The sequence below is a fragment of the Symphalangus syndactylus genome, chromosome 20 (genome assembly GCF_028878055.3).
Source record: "Symphalangus syndactylus isolate Jambi chromosome 20, NHGRI_mSymSyn1-v2.1_pri, whole genome shotgun sequence".
Lineage (NCBI taxonomy): Eukaryota > Metazoa > Chordata > Mammalia > Primates > Hylobatidae > Symphalangus > Symphalangus syndactylus.
In genome coordinates, this window is record NC_072442.2 from 16127654 (window position 1) to 16146257 (window position 18604).

Here is an 18604-nt window from a genome sequence, read left to right on the forward strand (position 1 = left end):
AGTCTCACTCTGTTGCCCAGGCTAGAGTGCAGTGGTGCAGTCTCGGCTCACTGCAAGCTCCACCTCTCGGGTTCACGCCATTCTCCTGCCTCAGCCTCCGGAGTAGCTGGGACTACAGGCGCCCGCCACCACGCCCAGCTAATTTTTTGTATTTTTAGTAGAGACGGGGTTTCACCATGTTAGCAAGGATGGTCTCGATCTCCTGACCTTGTGATCGCCCGCCTCAACCTCCTAAAGTGCTGGGATTACAGGCGTGAGCCACCGCGCCCGGCCAAAATTCATAAACATACTATCATGGGGATAAAGTATGTATAAATATCCATTTACTTATATACATACAAAATATAAAATTCATGCCAACCCAACTGTATTTATAAACTATGCTGGTTTTCCAGATTTATTTTGTAATATAAATTACCACTATTCCATAAAAGACATTTCAATTGGGCCCCTTCTGCCACTTGGTAATTCTTTTCTTTCTTTTAATTTTTTTTTTAAATAGATACAGGAATCTCACTGTGTTGCCCAGGCTGGTCTTAAACTCCTGGCCTCAAGCGATCCTCCTGCATCAGCCTCCCAAAGTGCTAGAATTACAGGTGTGAGCCACTGCACCCTGCTAGATTTCTTTTTTTATGATTAGGTAAGATTCATATATTTTCAGGCCCCACCAAGTGACAGCACAATTAATAAAAAGATCTATACCATAACTGTAAATTTTCGCAGGATAGAAAAAATATTCTGAAACTTCCAGGTGATAGGTAAGGGACTGGGGTAGGCTGAGGAGGAAAGCACAGACAAAGGATCAGGAATGAGAATGGCATCCATTTTTCAACAGCAACAATAGAAGCTAGAAAACCACGAAGTAATGATGTTAAAATTAAGAGAAAATCTCCAATCTAGAATCCTATATTCAATCAAACCACTCATCAAACAAAGGGTTAAAGGGTGCAATGAAGACTTTTTCAAACATTCAGCATCTCAAAAAGTTAACTTTCTGTGTAACCTTCCTCAGGAAGCGTCTAAAGGATATACTTCCAGATCAAAGAAATAAACCACCAAAGAGTGAAACATATGATCCAACACAGGAATAAAACAAGTGAAACATATGATCCAACACAGGAATAAAACAAAGGGAAGTACCAAAATAATGGTAAAGAAATCCCAGAAATGCCGGGCACAGTGGCTCATGACTGTAATCAACACTTTGGGAGGCCGAGATGGGTGGATCACCTGAGGTCAGGAGTTTGAGACCAGCCTGGCCAACATGGCGAAACCCCGTCTCTACTAAAAATACAAAAATTAGCCGGGCATTGTGGTGGGCGCCTGTAGTCCTTGCTGCTCAGTAGGCTGAGGCAGGAGAATCACTTGAGCCCGGGAGGCAGAAGTGACAGTGAGCCAAGATGGCACCACTGCATTCCAGCCTGGGCGACAAGAGTAAAACTCCCTCTCAAAAAAAAAAAAAAAAAAAAAAAAAGGTCAGGCGCAGTGGCTCACGCTTGTAATCCCAGCACTTTGGGAGGCCGAGGCGGGCGGATTGCCTGAGCTTAGGAGTTCGAGACCAGCCTGGCCAACATGGTGAAACGCCGTCTCTACTAAAATACAAAAAAAAAAAAAAATTAGCTGGGCGTGTCGGCATGCGCCTATAGTCCCTACTTGGGAGGCTGAAGTGGGAGAATTGCTTGAACCCGGGAGGCAGAGGTTCCAAGATCACGCCACTGCACTCCAGCCTAACCACAGAGTGCGACTCCATCTGAAAAAAAAAAAAAAAAAATCCCAGAAAGACAGCAATTCAAGAAGCCTATAGAGCAGGAGGTCAGATGGGAGCAGGATAGAGACACCAGAAAGGATACGATGTTTCCATGGGAGAAAATGAAACTTAAAGAACATGTAGTGTGTCTGACAATATTGAGAAGAGTTTTACAGTCATTAGAAATGTCTGAGGCTGAATTAGTGATAAGTATATAGAAAAACTAAGCAGGCTGGGCCATGGTGGCTCATGCTTGTAATTCTACAAGCACTTTGGGAGGCCAAGGCGGGAGGATGGCTTGAGGTCAGGAGTTCGATACCAGCCTGGGCAACATAGCGTGAAACCTCATCTCTACAAAAAATAATTCAAAGGCCGGGTACAGTGACTCATGCCTGCAAGTCTCAGCACTTTGGGAGACCAAGGGGGGCAGATCACTTGAGGTCAGGAGTTCCAGAACAGCATGGCCAACATGGCGAAACCTCATCTCTACTAATAATACAAAAATTAGCCGGGCATGGTAGCACACGCCTGTAGTCCCAGCTCCTCAGGAGGCTGAGGTGGGAGGATCACTTGAGCCTGGGAGGCAGAGGTTGCAGTGAACCAAGATCGTACCACTGCACTCCAGCCTGGGCGACAGAGCAAGACTCCATCTCAAAAAATAATAACTATTATTATTATTTTTTAAATTAGCCAGGTGTGCTGGCACATGCCTATGGTGCTAGCTACTCGGGTGGCTAAGCAGGGAGGATCACTTGGGCCTGGGAGGTAGATACTGCTGTAAGCCATGGTCACAGAGTAGCTGGGACTACAGGTGTATGCTACCACACCCAGCTAATTTTTGTATTTTTAGTAGAGATGAGGTTTCGCCATGTTGGCCAGGCTGGTCTAGAACTCCTGACCTCAGGTGATCTGCCTACCTCGGCCTCCCAAAGTGCTGGGATTACAGGCGTGAACCACTGCGCCCAACCTTTAAATTATTTTTTGTAGAGATGGGGCTTCCCTATGTTGCCCAGGCTGGTCTCAAACTCCTGCACTCCAGCCTGGGTGACAGAGCAAAACCTTGTCTCAAAAAAAAAAAAGAAAAACTAAGCAAATGGAAGGAAAAAAAGAAAACAATTATTAGCTCTAGAAAAATAAGTTGTGAAGAAAGGAAAGCAGACACAGTATTCAATAGGGCTTATATAAAAGCAATAGTTACAGAAATTGTGAAGACAGGAATAAATATGGGTAGTAAAGTATTTAAACTTTATCTTCCATAGTACGAAATTCTTTTTTTTTTCTTTTTTTTTTTTTTTTTTAAAGAGTTAGAATTGGCTGGGCGCGATGGCTAACGCCTGTAATCCCAGCAGTTTGGGAAGCTGAGGCGGGTGGATCATGAGGTCAGGAGTTTGAGACCAGCCTGGCCAACATGGTGAAACCCTGAATCTACTAAAAATACAAAAATTAGCTGAGCAGGGTGGCATGTGCCTGTAATCCCAGCTACTCAGGAGGCTGAGGCAGGAGAATCGCTTGAACCTGGGAGGTGGAGGTTGCAGTGAGCCAAGACCATGTCACTGCTCTCCAGCCTGGGCAACAGAGCAAGACTCTGTCTCAGAAAAAAAAAAAAAAAAAGTTAGAATCTTACTCTGTCACCTAGGCTGGAGTGCAGTGGTGCAATCATAGCTCACTTGAACTACTGGGCTCAAGTGATCCTCCCACCTCAGTATCCCAAGTAGCTGGGACTACAAGTGTGAGCTACTACACCAGGCCTATAGTAGGAAATTATTATTAATGATAACAGCTAACATATAGCACTTACTCTAGACTAAACAGTTATATATGTTAACTAATTTTATTCTCTCTCAACCTCTGAGGTAGGTAGTAATATTCCCATTTTACAGATGAGGAAATTAAAGTACAGAAAGGTTAACTGACTTGGCTAAAATCACAATGCTAATAAGAGGCAGAGCCAGCATGTGAAGTATAACAGTTCGTATCCAGGAAATCAGTAGATGTTTCAGATCAGGAAAAATAAAAATGCAGTACAAGCAAACTATTTAGAAATATAAAGGAAATACCATAAGACACTGAGATGAAGTGGTATCCTTCTTGAGGGTGGGAGTGTGAAGCATTATTCTTTGTAATTATAAGCTTTATATTTCTGTAACTCTTCAAATATATTCAAGAATTTCACAAAAATAAAAGTTTAGGCCGGGGTGGTGACTCACATCTATAATCCCAACACTTTGGGAGGCTGAGACAGGAGGATCGCTTGAGCCTAGGCGAGACCAGCCTAGTAAACATGGCAAAACCCCATCCCTACTAAAATACAAAAAATTAGAACCAGGTGTGGTGGCATGCACCTGTATTTCTACCTACGCAGGAGACTGAGGTGAGAGGATCACCTGAGCCCAGGAGGTCGAGGCTGCAGTAAGCCATGATCATGCCACTGCACTCCAGTCTGGGCAACAGAGTGAGACTTTGTCTGGGAAAAAAAAAAAAGTTTAACATTGGGAGGGAAATTGGTAGGAGGGAAGAAGTCATCTTCCTCATGAGGTGATAATAAATTATGTAACCTAATTATAAATGATCTTTAGGTAAATGGAATGTAGCTCAGTAGTGAAATACTTATATTAATATAACTCAGGAGAATGATGAGTTCCCCAAATACAGATTCATACAGGAAAAAATAAAAGTGACAAGAACTAATCCTTGAGGATCTCACAAAACTAGGAAAGGAAAGTTGGTATATCAAGCATAAGAAATAAATGGCCATAGAGCTAAAAGAGAGGACAGGGTAGTTGGGCAGCTACCCATAATACATGTTTTTATGACATTAGCTCGATCAATAAGACTGACATGGCAGTGAGTAATTTAGGACAACACGATTTGCATTTATGGCCTGTTTATGACAGGTTAGGACTGTGGTTAGGACTTAGCACTATACCACAAAGGAAAAAACCGTTGTGCGCATAGCCTGTTTTGTTTGAGTAACTGGCTCTTGGGAACCACTACTTTTTTTTTTTTTTTGAGATGGAGTTTCGCTCTTGTTGCCCAGGCTGGAGTGCAATGGTGGGATCTCAGCTCACTGCAGCCTTCGCCTCTCAGGTTCAAGCAATTCTCCTGCCTCAGCCTCTCAAGTATCTGGGATTACAGGCATGCGCCAACACACCTGGCTAATTTTGTATTTTTTTTTTTTTTTTTTTCAGTAGAGATGGGGTTTCTCCATGTTGGTCAGGCTGGTCTTGAACTCCTGACCTCAGGTGATCCACCCGCCTTGGCCTCCCAAAGTGCTGGGATTACAGGTATGAGCCACTGAGCCCGGCCAGGAGCCTCTATGATTCTTTTATTAGTGTTTGTAAACTGTGCTGCACTTTAGTTAATTTTGTGCCTATAATACTTCAATTCATTTTAGGGTTTTACTTATCATAAGTGGATGATAAAAGGTTACAAGAATGGCTGGGTGAGGTGGCTCACGCCTGTAATCTCAGCACTTTAGGAGGCCAAGGCTGGCGGATCATCTGAGGTCAGGAGTTCGAGACCAGCCTGACCAACATGGTGAAACCCCGTCTCTAATAAAAATACAAAAATTAGCCGGGATAGTGGCAGGTACCTGTAATCCCAGCTACTCGGGAGGGTGAGGCAGGAGAATCGCTTGAACCCAGTGAGCCTAGATCGTGCCATTGCATTCCAGCCTGAGCGACAGGGCGAGATTCCATCTCAAAAAAAAAAAAAAAATGCTTACAAGAATACATAAAAATACTCTGCTAATGATAGTGCTGGTGATGGGAGAAAAGAAAAGCCAATATATGAACAAAAAACTCAGTTCAATTAAGTCTTTTGAAAGAAACAAAAGGAAATGAATTATGCTACTAAGCTTAAAAGAATCTATAGGGAAAATGTTCATAAAATAAAATTATGTTTCTGGAACAAATAAAGTTGAAGAATATAGTAATAGAAACTTAGTTTCTTGTATCTGTCTGTAAATAAACAAATCCTAGCCAAAAATGTTGACTTTTATGCAGAATTACTGACTGCCTCCAAATCACAAGGGGTACTAGAATGAGGATAATGCAGCTAAACCAAATTATATGTATGGATGTGGGTGTGAGTATACAAACACACACACACACACACACACACAGCACTGGTTGGCACACAGTAATGTTCAATAAATATTTACTACTACTACAACCACCCTGCCGCCAGATAGAGGTATTAGAGGCTACTGCAACTAGTTGTTTACTTTCTTTCCTGTTCCTTTACATGTATATAAATCATTAAGACTGATGTTGGACAAATCTACAAAGATTAAAGTCATGGCTTTATTCCCAACTATAACACAAAAAAAGGGAGAAAGCAGAGATTTTCTTGAAGTTATTGAATATTACAGGAGTTAAAAAGTCATATTTCCTCAAAAATTGAAACACAGAATTACCATGTGATCCAGCAATTACACTTCTGGGTATAAACCCAAAAGTTGAAAGCAGTTACTCAAACAGATACCTGCATAACAGTGTTCATAGTAGCATTATTCACAGTAGCCAAAAGGTGAAAGCAAACCAAATGTCCACTGACAGATGAATCGATAAATAAAATGTGGTACATACATTCAATGGAATATTATTCCACCTTAGAAAGGAAACTGACACTGCTACACTATGTATGAATCTTGAGAACATTATAAGTGACATAAATGAGTCACAAAAAGACAAATATTATATGATTCTAATTATATGAGTCCCTCGAGTAGTCAAATTGATAGAGACAGAAAGTAGAACGGTGGCTGCTAGAAGTGGAAGAAAGGAACATGGAGTTAATTGTTTAATGGATATACAGTTACAGTGTGGGGAGATGAAAACCTTCTGGAGATTGATGATGGTGATATTGTACAATAATGTGAATGTAGTTAATGCCAGTGAACTGTTCACTTAAAAAAGATTAAGATGGCTATCAGGTATAAGGGCATGTGCCTGTAATCCCAGCTGCTAAGGATATTGAGGCCAGAGGATAAACCTTGGAATTGGAGTTCAGCCTAGACCATATTAGCCAGACCCTGTCTCAAAAAAAAAAAAAAAAAAGGATTAAAATGGTAAATGTTATTTATATTTTACTACAATTTCTTTTCTTTTCTTTTTCAGACAGAGTCTTGCTCTGTCGCCCAGGCTGGAGTTCAATGGCGCGATCTGGACTCACTGCAACCTTCACCTCCTGGGTTCAAGCAATTCTTCTGTCTCAGCCTCCCGAGTAGCTGGGGTTACAGGCTCGTGCCACCACGCCCGGCTAATTTTTGTATTTTTAGTAGAGACGGGTTTCATCATGTTAGCCAGGCTGGTCTTAAACTCTTGACATCAGATGATCAGCCTGCCTCAGTTTCCCAAAGTGCTGGGATTACAGGCATGAGCCACCACACCCAGCCCACAATTTTTTTTTTCTTAAACTGAGAATGTAAAATGCTTTAGATGCCTTGGAAAACAGTTTGGTAGTTCCTCAAAATATTAAACATGAGTTATATGGCCAGCAATTCTACTCCAAGGTATATACCCAAGAGAAATGAAAACACATGTCCACACAAGAACTTGTAAATGTATGTTCATAGCAGCCAAAAGGTGGAAACAACACAAATGACCACCATCAACTGATGACTGGATAAGAAAATGGAGTATGGGCCAGGCATGGTGGCTCACACCTGTAATCTCAGCACTTTGGGAGGCCGAGGTGGGTGGATCATGAGGTCAGGAGTTTGAGAACAGCCTGGCCAACATGGTGAAACCGTGTCTCTACTGAAAATACAAAAATCAGCTGGTGTGGTGGTACGCACCTGTACTCCTAGCTACTCAGGAGGCTGAGGCAGGAGAATCACTTGAACCCAGGAGGTGGAGGTTGCAGTGAGCTGAGATTGCACCACAGCACTCCAGCCTAGGGGACAGAGCAAGACTCCATCTCAGAAAAAAAAGAAAGAACAAAGAAGATGGAGTATAGCCATACAGTGGAGCATTACTCAACAGTAAAAACAAATGAAGTACTGATTGACGCTACAACATGCATGAAACTTAGAAACACCCTAAGTGGGCCAGGTGCAGTGGCTCATGGCTATAATCTCAGTACTTTGGGAGGCCGAGGAGGGTGGATCACCTGATATCAGGAGTTCCAGACCAGCCTGGCCAACATGGCAAAACCCTGTCTCTACTAAAAAATACGAAAATTAGCCAGACGTGGTGGCACACACCAGTAGTCCCAGCTACTCAGGAAGTTGAGGCAGGAAATTTGTTTGAACTCAGAAGGCGGAGGTTGCAGTGAGCAGAGATAGTGCCACTGCACTCCAGCCTGGGTGACAGAGCGAGACTCGGTCTCAAAAAAAAAAAAAACAAAAACATCCTAAGTGAAAGAAGTTAGACATGAAAGGTCATATATTATATGATTCTATTTATTTGAAATGTTCAGACAACAAATCTGTAGAGACAGAAAGTAGATTCATCTTTGGGAGCTTGTGGGATAGCAGGGAAGGGTGGTAGGGAGTAACTACTCATGGGTATGGGGTTTCTTTCTGAGGTGATGAAAATGTTATTGTGGCAATGGCTACAAAACTGAATACTAAAAGCCACTTAATTGTATACTTTAAAGGGGTGAATTTAATGGTATATGAATTATAGCTCAATAAAGCTCCTTTTTTAAAAAGTTGCAGGAAAAAAAATACCCACAGGTGGAACAAAGATGAGAGATGGAAGTCAGAGGAAAAATGGGAGCACTACACGTCAATGTCTTTCAAAACAGTACTTGAAAGATACTGACTAGGTCAGGCGTGGTGGCGCACGCCTATAATCCCAGCACTTTGGGAGGCCGAGGCAGGTAGATCGATTGAGTCCAGGAGTTCAAAACCAACCTAGGCAACATGTTAAAATCCCATCTCTACTAAAAATACAAAAATTAGCTGGGTGTGGTGGTGTGTGCCTATAGTTCCAGGCACTTGGCGGACTGAGGTGGGAGGATTGCTTGAGCCCAGAAGTCAAGGCTGAAGTGAGCTGAGATTTTGTTACTGCACTCCAGCCTGGGTGACAGAGTGAGACCCTGTCTTAAACACACACACACACACACACACACACACACACACACACACAGAGTCTTTAAACTGATAAAAACAGATACTACACTTGATCTTAGCCAAAAGGCTGAGAAGCAATATCACAGGAATCTTTAAGACAAAAGAAAGAAAGGAAGGAAGGGGAGGCAGGAGAAGGAAAGGAAAGGAACGAAGGAATGGAAGGGAAGGGAGGAAAGAAAGGAAGAAAAGGAAGGAAGGGGCCAGGTGTGGTGGCTCACGACTAATCCCGGCACTTTAGGAGGCTGAGACGGGTGGATCACTTGAGGTCAGGAGTTCGAGACCAGCCTAACATGGTGAAACCCCATCTCTACTAAAAAATACAAAAATTAGCCGAGCATGGTTGCCTGCGCCTGTAATCCCAGCTACTTGGGAGGCTGAGGAGGGAGAATCCCTTGAACCTGGGAGGTGGAAGCTGCAGTGACCCAAGATCACACTCCTGAACTCCATCCTGGGTAACAGAAGGAAGGGAAAGGAAGGGAAGGGAGGAAAGGGAGGGAGAAGAAGGATGGGAGGAAGGAAAAGAGGGAGGGAGGGAGGGAAGGAAGGAAGGAGGGAAAGAGGGAAGGAGGGAAGGAAGGAAGGAAAGGAGGAAGGGAGGGGAAGGGGAAGGGAAGGAAGTGAGAAAAAGAGAGGGAGGGAGGGAGGAAGAGAGAGAAAGAGAGAGAGGGAGGGGGAGAGAGAGAAAGAAAAAAGAAAAGAAGGAAGAAAAAAGAGAAAGAGAGAGAAAAGAATAGGGAGCTAGAACAGTACAAACTATACTCCCATAGAATTCTAACATTCCATGAAATAAACAGTAAAAACATTCTACCATTCCATGAAATAAACAGTAAAAAATTTTCCCAATTTTCTATAAAATGTTAGTTTAACTTATACTTCTACCCAATCCAAAAAAAAATTTTTTTAATTGTATGGAATTTTTTTTTAACTGTAAAATGCAATATTTCTTGTCTGCTGGTAGTGCTATCAAAGACAAACATTGGTTGGGCATGGTGGGCTCATGCCTGTAATCCCAGCACTTTGAGAGGCTGAGGTAGGCGGATCACTTGAGGTCAGGAGCTCAAGACCAGCCTGGCCAACATGGTGAAACTCCGTCTCTACTAAAAATACACACACAAAAAAAAAATTAGCTGGGCATTGTGGCACATGCCTGTAATCCCAGCTACTTGGGAGACTGAGGCAAGAGAATCGCTTGAACCCAGGAAGTGCAGGTTGTGGTGAGCGGAGATTGCACCACTGCACTCCAGCCTGGGCGACAGGGTGATCCGTCTCAAAAAAAAAAAAAAAAAGATAAATATTAATTAAGCCTGATACCTGGGCTTTGGAGAAAAAAAGATAAACATTATTGAATTAGTGATTTTAGTGTTAATGTTAACAGACGATGCTTGGAGATTATTTGCTGTCACCCCCATGAACATGTATGTATACTTATACTTAATGATTTTATGACATAAAGCAGAGTTAATGTTTCTAATCAACCTAAACTTAGAGTAATTAGATACATAGCTTTATCTAGAAATCACTATTCATAAAATATAAGTAAAAAATCTAATAGTGTATCATTACCTTCCTCAGAGAATATGCTGACTGCCAGGACTTCTCCCCTCAAACTTACTGAAGAACTGCCCTAGAGGTAGCTATATTCTCTCTTGGAATTTCAGGGGCTGCCACAGTGGCTTGTACCTCTGAACTCAATGATTATTTTTTAAAGGTTAGGGGAAAAAAAGTAGCCACAAATTTCACGGACTATTGGTACTATTTCTCCAGTGTGCTATAACCAAACTTCCAACACAATGACAAGATTTTAAGATTCCGTAAACTTAATAATATAATTCTTACAATCTATTACCATTAGGAATGCTATCAGAAAATTCTAAAGTGTTCAGTTAAGGCTGATTTTTTTTTAAGCTTATTTACTTCGGAGATTACCTCACTTGCTGAATCAGGATGATTAGTCTTGATTTCATATTCCAGCCTGTATTGAATGTAATCCAGATCAGACTCAGCTTTCTGGAACTAAAGATCAGCACAAATCATTATTGTGTAAACCAAAAGACTAATAGTAAACATGATACTTTATTCTTTTTTCTCTTTACATTTGTTAGTATTTCAATAAGTGATACATACTCATTTGAAAATGTGGAAATAAAAAGTATATAAAATATCCATTATCCATAACTATGCTCTATGAAAAATTTAAAAAGTAGTTAACATTTTAAAGTCATTTCTCTATGCCTCTCTCTTACATTTTGAGTCAAAATCAAGATACTGCGTAGCCATTGTCAGATATTAATACAAAAAACTAATAATGACTTCAAGAATTTCCTAGGGTCACAGATACTCTCATCAGTTAGGCAGTGTTTTTCTACCTCTGGCAGAAAATGCAGTTTCAATTTAAAACACAGAACAAATTTATTTCAGGAATACTCACATTGTTACCTTTATTTGCAATCCCATTGATCAAAGAGCTACAACTATGTGCCTCCAAAATGAAGAGGGTTTAAAGAGTCACAAATTTCACAAGAAAAGCTACATATGATACGGGAGTAACAGTCTGAATAACCCCAATTTACTGAACCTGGGTGCCCGCATGGGAACTTGATCTGTAGTAAACCTCGAAGGAAGAAAAAAGGGGAGAACTACCACCCTGAGGCCATTATGGATATAGGATGCCTGAATTAAAGTGAAAAGTTACATTTAAAAATATCAGTATTGGCCGGGCACAGTGGTTCACGCCTGTAATCCCAGCACTTTGGGAGGCCAAGGCAGGTGGATCACCTGAGGTCAGGAGTTTGAGACCAGCCTGGCTAACATGGTGAAACCTCGTCTCTACCAAAAATACAAAAATTAGCTGTGCATGGTGGCGGAAGCCTGTAATCCCAGTTACTCAGGAGGCTGAGGCAGAAGAATTGCTTGAACCCCGGAGGCAGAGGCTGCAGTAAGCCAAGATTGCACCACTGCACTCCAGTCTGGGCGACAAGAATGAAACTCCGTCTCCATAAAAAAAAAAAAAATAAGTATATGGGGCCAGGCACAGTGGCTCATCCCTGTAATCCCAGCACTTTGGGAGGCTGAGGCGGGCGGGTCACTTGAGCCCGGAAATTCAAGGCTAGCCTGGCCAACATGGCAAAACCCCATCTCTACTAAAAATACTAAAATTAGCTGGGGATAGTGGCATGTGCCTGTGGTCCCAGCTATTTGGGTAGCTGAGGAACTAGAATCACTTGAACCGAGGAGGCGGAAGTTGCAGTGAGCCAAGATCGGCCACTGCACTCATGCCTGGGTAACAGAGCAAGACTCTATCTCATAAATAAGTAAATAAATAAATATCAATATTTGGAATACCATGCCGTTATTGAAAACGATGGTATACAAAAAAATACTTAACGGGGGGCTTTCACATTTTACTCTATTTCTGTAGTATTTGTAATGAGCAGCTATTTAACCTTTTAAAAGGCCATTTGTTTTTCAAATGATAATGTATAGACAGATTTGACATGACACTATATTTATGACTCGTTAAATACAAAAACAGCCTTGAGTATGTTATGGCCTTTTTTTGTAAAAGAGATGTATACATATAGAAAGTTGAGATGGATATATAACAGTGTGAAAAAGAATTTTCTTTTTCTTTTTTATGAGACAGGGTCTTGCTCTATAGCTCAGGCCGAAGTGTTGTGGCACCATCATAGCTCACTGCAGTGTCAAACTCCTGGGCTCATGGGATCCTCCTACCTCCTTCCGAGTGCACCTGGGACTACAGGCACATGCCATGGCACCCAGCTAATTTTTGATTTTTTATAGAGACAGGATCTCATTATGTTGCCCATGCTGGGCTCAAGCAGTCCTCCCGCCTCAGCCTCCCAAAGTGCTGGGATTACAGGTGTGAGCCACCATGTCCAGCCTAAAAGTGGTTTATTTCTGCAAGTGGTATAATCAATATTCTTAACTTCTTGAAATTCTGCATCTTTTACAGGACCTTAAAGCGTATATTGCCTTGAGTTTATCAGGGATATAACCGTCCTTAGAGTTTACTACAGAAAGGAAAATATGATTTCCACAGGCATGGTCTCCTATTCCTATCCCAAAACATAGGAAGCTGTTTGCAGGGAGGGTGCTTCTCTTATTATGAACTTTATCACTGAACTAACGATTCTCAAAATCCTGAAGCCTTAGTGGAAGGGGAAAAACTGTTAAAAGCAGTTCTCAGGTCTAATAAGAAATGATGTACAGTTATTTTTAGTATATAAAAGGTTCTATTAGGACCCTACTTTCAAATGTAGAGTAAGATAAAATGGCTGTCAGAAATTCAAATGCTTCTAAGGTCAGAAGCTGTCATCAAACAGAATTTCAGAAATAAACTAGTTTCGATCACTAATAATTTCTCTTATCATTGACCTAAATTGGAATGGAAAACTCTGCAATGACCAAAATTCTATCTTTATAGCCAAAACTTGGGGGGGGGGGGTACAGATAAAAGAAAGAGAAAGTTTTTGTTTTTAAACATATTTTCCAGGTCAATATCTTATTTCCATCTCTAACATTAGGGAGTTGCTCTAAGCCAGAAAAATTAATGTTGGGTACATAATTACAAAGTATGTTTAAAATGATTTCCAAAAAGTGGAAGGTTTTCATTTATCCTCTATACTTGTCAGATGAGATGCCACGATTAAATTAATCAATAATTACAACTCCTTAAAAATACTAATGTTTGTGTCTGTGTGTGTATTAAGAAATTCCTATTTGCATAATTTCTCATACTAAGATATACTTAGGGATTATCTTTTCCTATAAATAAAAAAAGTACACTAACCCATAAAACATGTGGATGGGGCCGGGCGTGGTGGCTCACGCTTGTAATCCCAGCACTTTGGGAGGCCGAGGCGGGCGGATCATGAGGTCAGGAGATCGAGACCACGGTGAAACCCCGTCTCTACTAAAAATACAAAAAAAAATTAGCCGGGCGTGGTGGCGGGCGCCTGTAGTCCCAGCTACTCGGAGAGGGTGAGGCAGGAGAATGGCATGAACCCGGCAGGCAGAGCTTGCAGTGAGCCGAGATTGCGCCACTGCACTCCAGCCTGGGTGACAGAGCAAGACTCCGTCTCTGCCCTGCCCGGCCGCCCCGTCTGGGATGTGGGGAGCGCCTCTGCCCGGCCACCCCGTCTGGGAGGTCTATCACGGAGGCCAGACGCAATGTGGGGGCTGGACGTGGTGGCTCACGCCTGTAGTCCCAGCGCTCTAGGAGGCCGAGGCGGGTTGATCACTTGAGGCTAGGAGTTCCAGACCAGCCTGGCCAACATGGCGAAACATATGAAAAATACAACAGACAAACCAACCAACCAACCCAGCAACAACAAAACAGGTCTACTCTGGAGTCATACTCTAATTTTTTCTATTTTCCTCCCTTTCTGATCCTTTATCCCACTTTCTTTTTCTTCCTCTTCCTTCTCCTTCTTCTTTGTCAAATAGAGGATTGAGTTATTATCATTGGTCCATACAAAGTCCCTCTCTCATTTATTTTCTTTAATTCCCACCCCCCATTTCTATTCCCTGTCTTCCCATGTGCAACCTTCCTAATATGTTCGATATGCATCTTTTTGTTTGTATGTATTTTTAGAAAATGTTTATTGTTTTGTGTGCAAAAAAAATTAATTAAAAAAGAGAAAAAATTAAAAAAAATGTATAGAATAAATATGTTTAGAAGAAAAAAAAAAAAAAAACATGTGGATGGAGAGAATGAGGAGAGACCAGGAACCAGAGCAAATCAAAGTTAACAAAGGCTGTAAGCACTCAAGACCTGATTTTGTTTGTCTTAATTACTGAACAGACCACAATTCCATAGCTTTTTTCAATGAGTTATATAACATTCTTAAGCACAACTTTAAATACGAGTCTTTAAAGCTTGTTTTAGTCATTTAATTTACCATAAGTTATGGAATTTGTGGCTCCAGAGATTCCTAAGATAGAATCTCAAACCCTTAACATGTTTATGAAACAAATTATTAAACTTACATATTTTTTAACTTGATATTTTAGTTCTGCTTGAAGTTTAGCATAATCTCATGTAGTTCCTTGAACGGTAACTTTCCTTTTTTTTTTTTTTTTTTGAGGAGTCTTGCTCTGTTGCCCAGGCTGGAGTACAGTGGCACAGTCTTGGCTCACTGCAACCTCTGCCTCCGGGGTTCAAACAATTCTCCTGCCTCAGCCTCCTGAGAGCTGGGACTACAGGCCTAAATTGTCCTAAATTTGGCAACTGAGACCTCCAAGGTTTGAAAGATTTTTACAATAATCTAACGTATATGTCACAAAACATGATGAGTTTGGGGGACACAAAACTCCCAAATGTAGACTATATTCATATATATTTTTTTGTCATTTTTTTTTTTTTGAGACAGGGTCTCGCTCTGTCACACAGGCTGGAGTGCAGTGGCAACATCTCAGCTCACTACAGCCCCAACTTCCCAGGCTCAACAGATCCTCCCACTTCAGTCTCCCAAGTAGCTGAGACTACAGGCATGTGCCACTACGCCTGGCTAATTTTTGTATTTTTAGTAGAGACGGGGTTTCACCATATTGGCCAGGCTGGTCTCGAACTCCTGACCTCAAGTGATCAGCCTGCCTCGGCCTCTCAAAGTGCTGGGATTACAGGTGTGAGCCACCGACCTGGCCTCTTTTTAAGAGACAGGTTTCTGCTGTGTTTTCCTGCAATACCTAAGGGCCCAAAATATGTTAATCATCAAATGGTACCAAAAAGAGGTGGTTTCTACTTTTATTTTAGGAAGATACCAAAGAGTACCCTTCTCATCAATGGTATGATAAAATCAACTAAACTGTCTTTTTTTTTTTTCTTTCTTTTTTTTTAGAGGGAGTCTCACTCTGTCGTCCAGGCTATAGTATAGTGGTGCGATCTCAGCTCACTGCACCCTCTACCTCCTGGGTTCAGGCAATTCTCCTGCCTCAGCCTCTGAGTAGATGGGATTACAGGCACCTGCCACCACACCCAGCTAATTTTTACTCATTTTAGTAAAGTGGGATTTCACCATGTTGCCCAGGCTGGTCTCAAACTCTTGACATCCAGTGATCTGCCATCCTTGGCCTCCCAAAGTGCTGGGATTACAGGCGTGGGCCATCGCCCCCAGCCTAAACTGTCAAGATTTTTTGCAAGACAATTATTAAACACAGTCATCATTACAAATTTAATTATATAAATTAGCCAGGCACAGTGGCTGAAAAAATATTTTCCACCATGCCCATCCTGAAAAAATATTTTTTAAAAAATATATTTTTAAAATATATAAAATAATTTTTAGGCCGGGCGCGGTGGCTCACGCTTGTAATCCCAGCACTTTGGGAGGCCGAGGCAGGCGAATCACGAGGTCAGGAGATCGAGACCGCAGTGAAACCCCGCCTCTACTAAAAAAAAAAAATACAAAAAAAAAAAATAATAATTTTTAATATATATTTTAAAATTTTATATTGTATATTTAATTTTATATTTTTAAAAAATATTTTTAAAAATATAAAATAATTTTTAAAATATATATATATATATATTTTTTTTTGAGACAGAGCCTCGCTCTGTCGCCCAGGCTGGAGTGCAGTGGTGCAATCTCGGCTCACTGCAAGCTCCGCCTCCCGGGTTCACGCCATTCTCCTGCCTCAGCCTCTCCGAGTAGCTGGGACTACAGGCGCCCGCCACCACGCTCGGCTAATTTTTTTTTTATATTTTTAGTAGAGACAGGGTTTCACCGTGGTCTCGATCTCCTGACCTCATGATCCGCCTGCCTCGGCCTCCCAAAATGCTGGGATTACAAGCGTGAGCCACCGCGCCCGGCCTAAAAATAAAATATAAAATAATTTTTAAAAATTTTTTTAAAAAGACAAGAAAAACAGCTTGTGCTAGGTTTGATATGTACCTGTAGTCCCAGTTACTTAAAAAGCTGAGGCAGGAGGATTGCTTGAGCCCAGGAGTTCAAGGCTGCAGTGTGTTATAATCTCTCCTGTGACTAGTCACTGCACTCCAGCCTGGGCAATATAGTGAGACCCCATCTCCAAAAGGAAGGGAGGAAGGAAGAAAAAAAAACAGCTTGTGGGTAGAATGTTATCCTCTGTGGAAAATTGTATAGAACATCTTCTAATAATACACAGGGGCAGTACTGACTTATTATTATTACTATCATTTAGACCGAGTTTCCCTCTTGTCACCCAGGCTGGAGTGCAGTGGCGTGATCTCGGGGCTCACTGCAACCTCCACCTCCCAGGTTCAAGCGATTCTCCTGCCTCAGCCTCCCAAGTAGCTGGGATTACAAGCGCCTGCCACCACGCCCAGCTCATTTTTTGTATTTTTAGTAGAGACGGGGTTTCGCCATGTTGGGCAGGCTGGTCTCGAACTCCTAACCTCAGGTGATCCACCCACCTCGGCCTCCCAAAGTGCTAGGATTACAGGTGTGAACCACTGTGCCTGGCCAGTACTGGCTTATTAGTGAAGTCAGTGGGCTAGGGAATAAGCAGGGGGCAAAAAGGGTGCCAAAATGTTGAGAGAAAAATAATCTTTTTTTTTTTTTTTTTTTTTTTTCAGACGGAGTCTCACCCTGTTGCCAGGCTGGAGTGCAGTGGCACAATCTTGGCTGACTGCAACCTCTGCTTCCTGGGTTCAAGTGATTCTCCTGCCTCATCCTCCTGTGCAGCTGGGGACTACAGGCGTGCGCCACCATATCCAGCTAAGTTTTGTATTTTTAGTAGAGACAGGGTTTCACCATGTTGGCCAGGCTGGTCTTGATCTCCTGACCTTGTGATCCGCCCTCCTCGGCCTCCGAAAGTGCTGGGATTACAGGTGTGAGCTACCACGCCCAGCCGAAAAATCATCTTAAATGTCTGCTCTGAACCCTTCATTTTATAAAAGAGGAAATAGCGAAGTAACTTGCCTCTAGTTCTATTTCCATTACTGTTTTCTTATGTAGTTAGACAAAGTTATAGATGATATTTAAGCCATTAAGAGTCACACATGTGGAAAAAAACGTAAATTCTTTTTTTCTTTTTGAGACAGGGTCTTGCTTTGTTGCCCAGGCGAGTGCAGTGGCACGATCACAGCTCACTGCAGCCTCAACCTCCTGGACTCAAGAGATTCTCCTGCCTCAGCCTCCTGAGTAGCTGGGACTACAGACGTGCACTACCAAACCCAGCTAATTTTTGTATTTTTTTTGTAGAGACAAGGTCTCGCTATGTTACCCAGGCTGGACTTGAACTCCTGAGCTCAAACGATCTTCCTGCCTTAGCCTCTCAAAGTGCTGGAACTACAGGTGTGAGCCACCACGCCCATCCAAAAATGTACATTCTTCACCTAAAATTAAAGTTTTTTATGTTTTAAATTAATATCACTAAAGTTACAAAGCTAGTCAACTAAAAATTCCCTCGGAACACAACATGGTAGTATGGTACAGAAAAATAAAAGAATTGGGATACATGGTAGAAATTCTAGTCCTAGTGCCACTAACCAGCTATGTGGCCCTAGGTTAAGTCCCTCATTTCTTTGGGTCTCTCCTATCAAATGAGTTGGAATCTAAGATCCTTTTCAATACTAAAATTCCATTATTTCTTTATACTACAAATAAACCCATTTGTCAAAAAGAAAAATGTTACCTTCTTCTAATAAATTAAAAATTTACATTTAAGCCTCAGATTTTAATGTTTATAGCGAAATCTAGTTCCTTGTTTTCTTCCTAAACGAAGATGACTTTTGCTTGTTTCTGCTACATACTTTCTGCAGCCTGCCCATTGTT

General features: G+C 41.7%; 1 protein-coding gene and 1 pseudogene across 2 annotated transcripts in view; both read right to left on the reverse strand.

Annotated features, from left to right (window-relative positions):
• Positions 1 to 18604, reverse strand: part of SKA2 (spindle and kinetochore associated complex subunit 2) — a 45352-nt gene that overhangs the window by 9860 nt on the left and 16888 nt on the right. Inside the window, exon 2 of one of the 2 annotated variants that reach the window (XM_063628548.1) lies at positions 10755 to 10841. The exons of the other annotated variant lie outside the window; for it this stretch is intronic. Coding sequence (XP_063484618.1) covers positions 10755 to 10841 — 87 coding nt within the window. The remainder of the gene's footprint in view (positions 1 to 10754; positions 10842 to 18604) is intronic. 2 annotated transcript variants of the gene reach the window in all.
• Positions 8729 to 8907, reverse strand: LOC129470772 (uncharacterized; annotated as a pseudogene).